The sequence below is a fragment of the Sapajus apella genome, unplaced genomic scaffold, assembly GCF_009761245.1.
Source record: "Sapajus apella isolate SASKATOON/1434 unplaced genomic scaffold, GSC_monkey_1.0 scaffold27, whole genome shotgun sequence".
Taxonomy (NCBI): domain Eukaryota; kingdom Metazoa; phylum Chordata; class Mammalia; order Primates; family Cebidae; genus Sapajus; species Sapajus apella.
In genome coordinates, this window is record NW_022436967.1 from 10,669,554 (window position 1) to 10,682,932 (window position 13,379).

At 36.7% G+C, this 13,379-nt stretch overlaps 1 protein-coding gene and 1 long non-coding RNA gene across 2 annotated transcripts in view; both read left to right on the top strand.

Annotated features, from left to right (window-relative positions):
• The window catches only part of LOC116560821, a 2,433-nt gene extending 1,004 nt beyond the window's left edge, over positions 1–1,429 (top strand). The window contains exon 2 of the long non-coding RNA XR_004273156.1: positions 91–1,429. This is a non-coding gene — a long non-coding RNA (uncharacterized LOC116560821). The remainder of the gene's footprint in view (positions 1–90) is intronic.
• The window catches only part of PGRMC2 (progesterone receptor membrane component 2), a 20,707-nt gene extending 9,982 nt beyond the window's left edge, over positions 1–10,725 (top strand). The window contains exons 2-3 of the mRNA XM_032292301.1: positions 6,583–6,738; positions 8,575–10,725. Coding sequence (XP_032148192.1) covers positions 6,583–6,738; positions 8,575–8,672 — 254 coding nt within the window. The 3' untranslated portion in view covers positions 8,673–10,725. The remainder of the gene's footprint in view (positions 1–6,582; positions 6,739–8,574) is intronic.
• Positions 10,726–13,379: the final 2,654 nt, after the last annotated feature.

Consider the following 13,379-nt stretch of genomic DNA (forward strand, 5'->3'; position numbering starts at 1 on the left):
TTTTTTTCCCCATTTATTTATTTTATTGCATTTTAGGTTTTGGGGTACATATGAAGAACATGCAAAATTGTTGCATAGGAAGAGTTTCAGGTTTTTAGTTCCATTTGAAATTGATTTTGCTTTAAGATGTGAAATTAGAGTCCAAATTTGATGGGGTTTTGTTTTTTAACAGAAGGTTATCTAGTTGTCCCAACATGTTTCCCAAAAAGGGGAATAATCCCTTTTTCCCAACACTTGAAGTATTGTCTTTAGTGTTCATTAATCCCTATAGATATTTGAGTTTATTATCATTATTATTATTATTATTATTGTTTTTGCCTTGGAATTCTCATTCTATGTGGGTTGGATAAATTCAGGCCCCACTTCCAGTCTTCCTTCCCCCAAGCTACCTGCAAACCCTGGAGTTAAGGCCCATGCGCTCAGTCCACGGTGTTGTTGAGAGCTTTTGATAATATCTCAAATTTCAGAAGCAAGATTGTACTTTTAGTCCCTTATGGAATCTTACTATTCAAGAGATTATCTGGTTCGGCCTCAGCTTACTTTAGGCAGGTAAAGTAATTTCCCAAATTTATATTTGAGGGATCTAAGGACTATAGAAATTGAGACTTGCTCATTGTTATTTGTCGGGGGGATCCTCTAGAACCCAAGAATCTGTCTTCTTGAGGGGTATTCTTTCAGTTTTACTATACTACATTCTCTCTAAAAGTCTTGGGACTTATTGGACCTAAGTATAAAGAAATATTTATTAGTTCAGTTAATCACTTTTACCTTTTGCTTCATTTGTTAATAGGTTCATTATAATCTTATTTGAAATAAATTACCCAATACTAAGTATTATTAGATCAATTTATAATTACAAAAGTTTATTGTGAAAACAGGCCTGAAAACTGCATTGTTTATAAACGTCAGTGAATTAAAGTTCATCTTGAGATCTGTGGTTTTTGTTTTGTTTTGTTTTGTTTTGTTTAATTTAAATTTCAAAAAAAAAAAAATTCTTCTTTTTCCCCCCTCCCCCCAAAGATGGGGTTTCTCCATGATGGCCAGGCTGGTCTTGAATTCCTGATGACCTTAGGTGATCCACCCACCTCAGCCTCCCAAAGTGCTAGGATTACAGGCATGAGCTACCACGCCCGGCGAAATCTATGGTTTTTAAACAGTGAGAATAGCTAAAATATCCATTCAGATACACTAAGGTAGCTATATAATCATCCTAATAATCACAAAATTATCTGTTACTACATATTTTATTTACTTCATTCTGACATTTTCTGTTTATTAAATTATTTAAAACATTTTACAATGAGCATATGTTGTTACCGTTTCAAGAATATGTCACCTCATTCTGATTGTATTAAAGTAAGCAGTTTTAGGATACAGTAACAGGTTTATTGAACTTTAAAATATCTTAGCCACAAGTTGGGTTGACTTTGAAAACTAAATGAGGCCGGGCACAGTGGCTCATACCTGTAATCCCAGTACTTTGGGAGGCCGAAGTGGGCAGCTCATGAGGTCAGAAGTTCAAGACCAGCCTGGCCAAGATAGTGAAACCCCGTCTCTACTAAAAATACAAAAATTAGCCGAGTGTGGTGGCATGTACCTGTAGTCCCAGCTACTTGGGAGGCTGAGGCAGGAGAATCACCTGAACCAGGGAGGTGGAGGTTGTAGTGAGCTGAGACTATACCATTGCACTCCAGCCTGGGTGACAAGAGTGAGATTCTGACCCCCCCCCCAAAAAAAAAAACTAAATGAAATCTGAATTCTGACTAGGATACTATCATATTGGTATATTTAACAAAAAGCTTTGAAATAAATTTATCTTTAAAATGATGTCCTTAAATATTTTATATTTCAGAATATTTTTTATGTTTCAGAGTAACTGCTTTGAATAATGCTGTTCATTTTTTGTAGCAAGAATTCGCTTAAAATTGGCACTCGCTATTTTTGGATCAGCATATTTTAATATTTGATAAAGCAACAGAATTTAATTCTTTCAGTTGTTACTGAACTGTTAGTATCTAAATGAGCCTTAATAATAGAAAATAACCAGATCAGTTTACATAAACTAGCTTTTTTAGGCCAGGCACAGTGGCTCATGCCTGTAATCCCACCACTGTGGGAAGTCAAGGTGAGTAGTGGATCACCTGAGGTCAAGAGTTCAAGACCAGCCTGGCCAACATGGTGAAATCTCCTCTGTACCAAAAATACAAAAAATAAGCCAGGCGTGGTGGTACACCCAGTAATCCCAGCTACTTGGGAGGCTGAGTGAGGCTGGAGAATTGCTTGAACCCAGGAGGTAGAGGTTGTAGTGAGCTGAAATCACATCACTGCACTCCAGCCTGGGCAACAAAACGAGGCTCCGTCTCAAAATAATAATAAAAATAAGTAAATAAATAAATTATACCATGCCTGCAGACTTAAACCATTTCAAATTTGCTTTATTTGGGTAGTTCCCTATTGTTTTAGTATTATGAATAGCCAAGTACAGTTATCAAAATATTAGAATTGGTAAATATTTAGTTTTGTTATGTCAGGGAGTAGTGGAATGGAAAAATATTGATGACTTTTCATATACACTTGTGGTTGTATTATGAACGCAGGGAACTATCCTTTCAGTAGACCTCAAATTCTCCTTCGTCAGAGCAACCTATCCAGTTCCAACTTTAGTTCCTAGTGTTATATTCTTGAGGGCCTTACAGGAGCTGGGCATGGTTGCTTAGGCCTGTAATTCTAGCACTTTGGGAGGCAAAGGTGGGAGGATTGCTTGAGGCCAGAAGTTCAAGACCAGCTGGCCAACATAATGAGACTTTGTCTCTACAAAAAATAAATTAGCCAGGCCCATGACCAGCTATTTGGGAGGTTAAGGCAGGAGGATCACTTGAGCCCAGGAGGTAGAGGCTACAGTGAGCTATGGTTGAACCATGATTGAGCCACTGTACTCCAGCCTGGCTGACAAAGTAAGACCCTGTCTCAAAAAAAAAAAAAAAAAAAAAAAAATGTGTTCAATGATCTTACAGGAAAGAGCATAGAAAGACCTTTGCAGAAGTTAAATGCTTCCTGAGGGAAATTCTAAACATATGGAGAAGACAGCTTAATATAGTTTAGGGAGTGGGGGAATATGTTAATCACTGAATTATTCTTTTCCATTCACGAGCCAATAGAACATCATTTGTCTAGACTTTGGCTTGGATTATTAACTGTTGACTCGAATTCACTCCTACCAAGTCAATCATTCCCCACCCCCTGTACCCCAGAAAGAGCATATTTTATGAAATTTTGTTTTGTTTTTATATTCATTCAGTGTTAAAGCTTTCTTGGGGAAGCTGGTAGAGAAATTTACTAGAGAATGTACTGGTATATATTAATATACTCAATGATGGAAGGTTTTCTGATTATTGTTTTTATGATTTTATCTTCTCTCCTTTCTATCATTTAAATGTGTTTCATGGTTTATACTCAGAAGTACCCAAAGTAGATTAATGTTTGCAGGCTATGGAGATAAATACTATAATAGAATGCTAAGAAAAGCTTGTTGTACAGCTTTTATGTTAATTATCTTCCATTTTGATTTAATAAGTATTCTAAAATTTTCATTCCCTTGAAATTTTGTAAACAGTAAATGCTCGTTTTCATAGTTGTTACTCCATCTTTGTGTTTGTGAGTCTTCTATGTATTTTCTTAAGGTGCACTGTTCGGAGGATTTAGGAAAGTAGAAATAGTACTCCCGGTTCTGTCAGTAATTTTAGGCAAATCACACTGAATGTCTCTGCTCCTGTTTTTTTATCTGCCAAGTGGGGAAGGCAAAGTCTGTCCCTTCCACTTTGGGAAACTCTGAGAGAGGAAAGTGAGGTTGCTGGAAAATTCTTTTAAAAATTGAAACTATCATTTTCCATTTGTAGATTGTTACAGCCCTTATTACTTTTATTTTTCCTTTTGTGTGTTTCAGTTTTTTGCTTTTTTAAGTTTATAAGCATTGGTCCATTCAGCATTAAGACTAAATATAATGTTTGAAGTTTTTTTTGTCATTGTTTCTCAGGAAATTTTTTAAAAAATCACTCTAGTTCTCTGTCTCTCTGTCTCCTTGTTCTCCTGGAAACGCCCATTGTCACAAAGCATGTACAATTTTGCGTGCACACACACATATACACAGACACAGACATAACTGGTTAATACCCTGTTTTTGGTTGCTTTTTTTTTTTTGAGAAGGAGTCTTGCTCTGTCGCCCAGGCTGTAGTGCGGTGGCATGATCTCAGCTTACTGCAACCTCCATCTTTGGGTTCAAGCAATTCTCCTGCCTCAGATTCCCAAGTAGCTGGGATTACAGGTGTGCACCACCACGCCCAGCTAATTTTTGTAATTTTAGTAGAGACAAGGTTTCACCATGTTGGCCAGGCTGGTCTCAAACTCCTGACTTCAAGTGATCCACCCGCGTAGGCCTCCCACAATGCTGGGATTACAGGCTTGAGCCACCACACCAGCCTGGTTAATACCCTTTTGCTTGTCAGTTGAAGTGATGGGAAAAGTTTGAATGTTACGAATATTGGCTGGTGGTAAATTGTGTTTCATATCTTATATAGAAGACACATTTGAAAGTAAAAAAATGGTGGCCCATGTTAATAGACTGATTAAATAAATTACAGGTACACATCCATTCATTGATAAATAATTGTTGAAAGTCATGTGATACTAAGCAATATGCAAAATGGAATAAAAATAAGAAAAGCAGAATAAAAATGTACTTTACTGGAACTGTTACCTTTATTTTCATGTTACTGTGTATCAATACCTATTAATGCTACTTTTAAAATTTATTGCTAGTGCTACTTCTTTTTTTTAATTTTTATTTATTTATTTATTTATTTTTGAGACGGAGTTTCGCTCTTGCTACCCAGGCTGGAGTGCAATGGCGTGATCTCAGCTCACTGCAGCCTCCACCTCCTGGCTTCAGGCAGTTCTCCTGCCTCAGCCTCCTGAATAGCTGGGATTACAGGCATGCGCCACCATGCCCAGCTAATTTTTTGTATTTTTAGTAGAGACGGGGTTTCACCATGTTGACCAGGATGGTCTCGATCTCTTGACCTCGTGATCCACCGGCCTTGGCCTCCCAAAGTGCTGAGATTACAGGCGTGAGCCACCACGCCCGGCCCTGCTAGTGCTACTTCTATCTAGTTCCATGCAGTAAACTTTTCAAAAGAGAATGAATTTTTAGTACTGTGCTGTTAGCAACTCAAAACTCATAAATGCTTAGATGTCTATTTAAGTGAAACTTTGATATCCACTCTCAGAAGGTGCAGAGACTTTTTGACACATAACTTTCAATTTCCTAAATACTTTTACATATGAATATAATCATTTCGCTCATTTAAAAATCAAGGAATTTTTAGTTTTTTTCTGCTTGTTTGCTTAACAGGATATACTTTGTTCTTTTATTTATAAGCCTTCCTTTGACCACTCTGTTGTTCATACTAGTGTCTTTGCTTACCATAAGTGAATCTGTTTAAAAGGTCAGAATCTTGAGTTTCTTTTTATTTGGAACTACAGCTAAGTCATTTGGAAGAAGATTATTATGTTCCTACTTTATGCCAGGCACGGTCCTAGGCATTGAGGATATAGCAGTGAATGAATTGCTGCTCTCAAGGACAGACCTTGGGAATGGTTTCCTTCTGTTAACACATCAGTCGTGCCATTTCTCTTCAGAGAGAATGGTACCTGATTCCTTGGATAAAGTGCTAATTATTCATCCTGGTCAACATGGTGAAACCCCATATAAAACTACAAAAATTATATGGGCATGGTGGTGCGTGCCTGTAATCCCAGCTACTCAGGAGGCTGAGACAGGAGGAGAACTGCTTGAACCAGGGAGCTGGAGGTTGCAGTAAGTTCTAGTTCTCTGGAGCTGTTATTTTCCTTAATGACCTTTCTTGGTTTATATAGATAATTGTATACATGTTATGATAGATGATTTATTTTGAATATGGATCTTTTTTTATTAAACCATTTGGCAAAGATGTATTAAATGCATGTTTGGCACTGAACTAGTCACTGGGACCACAAAGATGGTAGTCCCTGTTCTCATAGAATTACAACCTACGTAAGGATAGCAAAAAGAAAATGTTACAGATTCACAGTTCAGCTGAGTCTTTACGTAGTAAATGATGTTCTGTTGATTTTTTTTTTTTGATGCCACTATTAATTAACAGCAATCAGGAAACATTATTTCCCTTCAAGCAAACTGGCTTCTAAACCTAACCACTTAAGTTTCTTCTTCTCCCTCATTACTTCACAATCCATTTTGAATATAAGTTTGGGGGTATCTGAAGTAATTGAAATTGAGGGTTTTAAGATCTAAGTGAAAAGCTTTACTTTGGTCAAAAGGCAGCTTTACTTTGGTCAAAAGGCAGCTTTCCAAGAAATTTTTTTCTCATTATTTTATCTAGTATCTGCCCATGTTTTAAAATTAAGGATACTAATTTCAATTCCAAATGTGAATCATGAGGGGTTTTTTTTGGGGGGGAGGGGGGCGATTCCTTTGAGACGTTCTAAATTATTGTTAGGTGATCTAAATATTTTTTTTCTTTTTTCCAGCGGGTCCATATGGAATATTTGCTGGTAGGGATGCCTCCAGAGGACTGGCAACATTTTGCCTAGATAAAGATGCACTTAGAGATGAATATGATGATCTCTCAGATTTGAATGCAGTACAAATGGAGAGTGTTCGAGAATGGGAAATGCAATTTAAAGGTACTTGCATTTTATTGGATTCTTTAGAAAATTAAATATTTGTTCAAAGAAAATATATACTATTTTACGTGCTTAAGAGCCTAAGGATATCATCTGTTTTCATTGCCATCATTATTTGATAATATTTTTAAAGATAGCTGAAGCTGGGTGGAGTGGTGTTCACCTGTGGTCCCAGCTGCTGATGGGGATCCCTTGAGCTTGGGAGTTCAAGGACTACCCTGGGCAACATAGTGAGACTTGTCCAAAATTAAAAAAAAGAAATTGCAAAAAATAGTTAAATAAAAATATGATTATTACATGTGATAATTATTTTGAAAATCCATATTTAAAAATTGACTTACAAACTATAAGCCTCATAAAAATTGTGATACTTGTATTTTTTTAAAGCTTGTGCATTAAGATTTAGTTTTTTTAAAATATAGGCTTATATTTAAAACAATCGATTACTGATTTCAATACTATAATTTATTCCAAAATGATTTTACAGGTCTTGTGCTGAAAATGTAAATAAAAAATATCGTTCCCCTTTGTTATTCCCTCGTAACATCAGTTTTTACCACTTGGGTGACACTGTCTCAGCTGTTTATCTGACCCCTGGATCCCTTGAACAGCTACTCTGGCTTGGCGCCTGTACTAGTTCTACCATATGAATCAGTCCTCTTATCTAATCCTCTTGACAGTCAATTCATTCACTTAACCTAGGCTTAATTCACTTAACCTAGTTTTCATTTTCTGATCAAGAAACAAATAAACATGTATTACTTTCTACCTACAGTGTTCCAAATAAAACACCTGATAACATACAAACAAGCAAAATAACAGCTCTAAGAAGTGAGTTTGATGGAGGAAAGAACAGTAGTATGACAGGGTCCATACCCTGAGACCTCAAAGCACATAGTGTAACAAGTAACAAATAAATTTTTACCTCCTCATTTTCTTGAGTACTGCTAGCATATGTCACATTTTCTCCCCAAGAATATTTCCCAATTGGGTCTCCTCAACCATTGATTCTCCATCTTGTGCACCCTTCCACCCTTTCTTCAGCCCCAAGGAAGTCACCATTTCCTTTTTCATGGCCTTCTCTACTCCAAAACGTTAGCCCTAATTTTTTTTTTCCTCGCTTGTTTGCAAAATCCAATATATTTATAGATTTTAAATAACTGTTGGAAGTTCCCTACATTGCCAACTAATGTCTTTAATCATAACATTATGGGCTATTAAGAGTTAAAGAGTTATTCTGAGACTCAGTGCATATTAAAGTTAGACCAGCTTTAAAGTATATGTCCCCAGGTCTAACCCAAGAGACTGAGCTGGGTACTAAGATGGGACCTGGACTTTCATTATTTAAAAACATATCCAAGTGATTCTGTTGCAGTATCCAACTAAGAGCCGCAGATACAGAACACCCTCTTGCAAAGAATTCCCACACCTTATTAAGTTCCCTAATCCTGTTTTCTTTTTTTTTTTTTTTTTTTTCTTCTGAGACAGAGTCTCTCTCTGTTGCCCAGGCTGGAGTACAATGGCACAATTGTGGCTCACGGCAACCTCTGCCTTCTGGGTTCAAGCGATTCTACTGCCTCAGCCTCCCAAGTAGCTGGGATTACAGGCGCATGCCACCAGACCTGGCTAATTTAGTTCTCTAGTCTTGTTTTCTTTTGTTCAAGCTTTACATGTGTATAAAGACCAGCCATGGTGAAGCAATTTTAGGATCGTATTTAGATAATATTCTAACATTATCATATTCTATATGATTCTAAAACAAATGCCTTTTCTCTGTATAATGGAATAGTGAAACAGATTTGATCTCCACTGATTTTCTTTTGATGTATCTTTCAGAAAAATATGATTATGTAGGCAGACTCCTAAAACCAGGGGAAGAACCATCAGAATATACAGATGAAGAAGATACCAAGGATCACAATAAACAGGATTGAACTTTGTAAACAACCAAAGTCAGGGGCCTTCAGAACTGCAATTCTTACTCCCTTTCACAGAATGTCCAGCATCTTTGGGTTTGATTCACCTGCTGCGATAAACATTCAACAAATTGTGTACAAGATAAATGAATCTCACTATGAAGATTTGAATACTAGGCATTATTTATGCTGCCAATTCATTTGCTGCAGTTGTTTGTAATGTCTAGTGGGGCTTCATCATCCTGAAAAGAAAGAGACAGGGATTTTTTTAAAGAGCAAGAAAGCCACAAGATTCTTTCTTTTCTTTCCTTCCTTTTTTCCTTCCTTCCTTTTTCTTTCTTTCTTGTTAAAATATATTGAAGACAACCAGATATGTATTTGATACTCAAGTGTACAAATCTCCTCAAGAAACATCAAGGGACTCCTGTGTCACATACTGTGTTTTTATTTTACCATTGGTGAGGGAGGAGACCTGAGCAGGTGAGGTGGAGGGGATACACAACAATTTGAGTAGTTCAGGCTACTGAAACATTAAAATGTGAATTCCCAAACTTTCTTTTTGGCTTTGTCAGGGAAAAGAAAAATATCTTTATTTCTAAGAAATCTTTGGAAATTAAGAGAAGGAATTTCAAGTGGATTTAAGTCAGAGCTAGTTCCCCAATAGAAAGATCATTTGAAACCAGTTTTTATCCCTTCTCTTTCCTTCCCTTCCCCTCAATCAAATCAATATTAATTGTGCCTTATTTCACTTAACATAGACTTGAATTATTTTTAGGGAAAGCCCCTATAATGAATTCAGAAGTCACTACAAGCAGCATTAAGACTGAAGTTGGAATATTCTGTTGACCACAAAACCTTGATATCATTCTGTATATATAGAATGTAAAAGGAATATTCAGTGTTAACTGCCATATATGTAATATACACAAACTTAATTAGCATTGTAATGGCCAAATGCATTCCCCCGAGCTTTTCTCTTTTCAAAGAAATTGAAAAACAAATCAGTTCTTATCCCCTACAGCTGCCTAATTTTAGGAGTCTGACCCTCCATATCTCACTGGTGTGGGTGCATGGGGCTGTGGAGTGGATGTCTGTGTGGGTGTGTCTGAATGTGTGAGAGCGCCTTGGAAGGGACTCTTTCTGCAGATACTGTAAATACAAGTACCGTTTTAATAAAGCATGTACAATAAACCAAAATAAGCTTGAGTTGGACTTTATATAAAATACTGTAAGCCAGTGCATTATGATACACTTGTAAGATTGTGCATTTGATTCAAGATAAGGAAAATCTTGGAAATGAAAAGCTGACACTGGTTAACCACGTTGTACACATTGTACCACATTCAGCATAACTTTAGGAAGAAATTCCACTTTGCGGAACATTCTCTGGAGATCTGAGATTATTCAGGTAAGAATTGGTATATTAAAATGTACATACTTTTACTTCATATTTTGATGCCAGCTGATTATACTAGATTATAGCACTCCAGGTGGTAGTTATTGAACACAAGACATTAAAATATTATACTGATAGACATTAAATTATTCTTAGGTTGAAAAAGCCCCACATATGTCAGTTATTTGATTTCATTATGACTACTTAGGTTCTGGGTTGGGGACAAGTTCACTTAAAAAGACAAATTTAACAAGTCGCCAGTTAAAGGCTTCTGCTTTATAGATCTATGCAGAAGCCATCAAACGAGGGGTAACTTTTAACTGCAACAATAAGCTAAAGTGAAATCCTACATTCTGTTTGGTCTTGGAGTGTTTTATAGGAAGTTATCTTTAGCCAAATCTTTGCTGAAGACTGGTTGTGGAGTGTTTTGGTAAATGCTTTGTGTGTTTTTATGTAAAACATTTTCTAAACAAAAAATTTTGTTAAAAGTATATGTCCTCTGTAGTAAACTGATTATATATGAATCATTTGAGCCTAAAGTCTAGTAATAAACTGTACTTGTGACTAGAGAAACCCTAAATATACATGCAGTAAAAATTATGTGGTCTGTTACGAAAAATGAGTAATTTGTGTTTTGGACTTGAAATAAACAGCGTTCTGTAGATAATTCCTCAACTTCAGTTGAATGTTTGTCGTTCCCAGGTAGTTTGTCAGGCAGTGTTTGAATGAGGGAACCAGAGCAGTGCTGGTATTGTTCCTGTTGTCCCACACACACACACTTCCGCTTAGCCCTATTTTCCAAACTTGCCTGATTATTAGAATTGCTTAAGGTACAGATTCTTAGCCTTCAATCCAGACCTACCACCTGCTAAGCCATAATTAAAGAGAGTGAGTCTCAGAATTTTTATTTGTAGGGAATGCCTCAGGTAATTGTTATGATCAGGAAAGTGAGAAATGCTAATTTTTCAAGTTAATATTGTCTGCCTTTGTCAGGTACTTGAAATGGCCTTAGGTAATTTTGGTCTGATTCCCTTCATTTGATTTTGTGTAATTCAGGAAACTTTGCAAAATTCTAATACATGTCTTGGAAAACAGCAAATTTTGATAGTCTAGATTTTTATGTTTGGGTAGCATTTCCAAGATGGAATATTTCCCACATTAAATCTATACTGTGTGTACTATCCAGTTTCTCTGCATTAGGAAATGAACCCATACAGTTACAGATCCAGTTTTTAAAACCTTGACTGGTGCTAAGGCTGCTTATGTTTCCTGAGAGTATTCTGTCTTACCTTTCTGCAGGTAGATCTGCAGAATCCAACATTACACCTAACTTTACCCACATGCTCTAAGGTAATTTGCTGAATTAGCACTGGGAGATACTTTGTTCTGTAGAAAACTCAATATTGAATCAGGCTGTCCTTATCCAAGTATTTCACATAACCTCTATTGATAACTGAGAAGTGCAGCAAGTTGCTAGTAAGATGTGCCATTAACATGTTACCAGTGTAACTACAGAACTTTTATGGATCAGAATACACGGGTAATACTGTAGTAAAGAATTTATAAAACATAATTTGAGCATACTGAAAATGAGAGTCATGCAATATTGTAGCAATGATATTGAATGAGTTATTTTAATTCCTCTAAAGTAGCAAATGCTTAAAAGATAGCTTTTGAGAATCTGTTTCATTAGGGTCAGCTATCAATTTGTTAGATGATATTAATCACAGATTATGATCTATTTGGCTATGGCAATAAAGTTCAAATAAAGACCACCCAACTTACCTGTTTTTAAGCAAAAAGCATAATTCCTAGGCACTATCAGAAAAGCCTGTACAGAAAAATGCCACAGTCCTGAGTCACTTTGAGTACCAGCTTTGCATTTGTTCTACCACCACTAGTGGTTGAGAGAGCATTTGGGCTGCCTGCAGTTATTCCATTCAAGAGAGCACTTGACATACTGTGAACACTGGCTTATTCTCAAAATTTTTCTTTTACTGTATCCACACAAGATCCAAGAAAACCACATAATGATGTTGAGTGTGAGAAGACTGATCAATATTTACATATGTCTTTAAATACTCTGAAAGCATGATTAGAGTGGCTGCATAGTATTGTTCTCAAAGTTTTAGTGAAAAATGCAGAAAGTTCTATATATGGTATGGTCCAGTTTGGTTAAAAAAGAAAATTGAAGGAGAGCATAGTTTAAAAGATAAATCTAAAATAATCATCATTTTGCTTGGTTATAAAATGAACATATGTTCATCGTACAGAAAAGTACTGAGAAAATAAGAATTGACCAAAGATCAGATTGCCTTTTCCAAAATCCCTTTTTTCTACAATCCCCTTTATTGTATATGAGATTATAGTGTATATTTAGAAACCCCAAGGTTTCAAATTCAAGATGCCCATCTAGTCTTACTGGGCATCTTTACCTGACGCTGGAACCTCAAGATAACTTGCTTCTGCTATTATAGTCTGTTAGAGTTTCTATACTGTCGTGACAGGTTCTTCTGCATCTCATTGGTCTCGTTAAATGTATGGTTCCTGCTAATCTAAAACTCCAACTTGGCCTTGTTGCTTCCCTCCTTAAAGGCCTTCAGTAACTACCTGTCTTCTCAAGAATCAAGACAAGGCTCAGGGCCTTCTATGTCCACCTCTTCACCAGTTCCCACTTCACAGTCTACTATAAAACCACTTCCAACTTGTTCTGGGGTATCTTCCAGAATATACCCTTAGCTGCTCACTCCATTCTTCAGTGTGGATTATACTCTTCCCCACACCCACGCTAAGAGGCTTCCTTGCTAATTTGCTCAGTCTTAGACACTCAGGCTCAGACAATGTCCCTGGACTGAATTAGGGAGCCCTCATTCCGTACTTTCACAGTATCACAGGGGTACTTTTGTGTCATTGAATTTACTGTGTCGTAATTATCTGTCTCCTCTGATAAGCTAGGGACTGGATTTATACTCATTTTAGGCCCAGTGTTTTTCTCAAACATAATATACTCCTGGCTACACAATATTTGCTCAAAATATTTTTGTTAAATGAATTTATAAAATGAAAGGGTAGACCAATAACAATAGTTTTTATACCAGCCTCCAAGGAAACAATCAGTCTCTAAGAAGAGATCCTAGGAGCAGCATTAGCGCAATACCTCTTTTCCTGTTTGTTGGTTTGTTTGTTTGAGACGGAGTTTTGCTCTCGTTGCCCAGGCTGGAGTGTAATGGCGGGTTCTCAGCTCACCACAACCTCTGCCTCCTGGGTTCTAGCGATTTTCCTGCCTCAGACTTCCGAGTAGCTGGGATTACAGCCATGTGCCACGACGC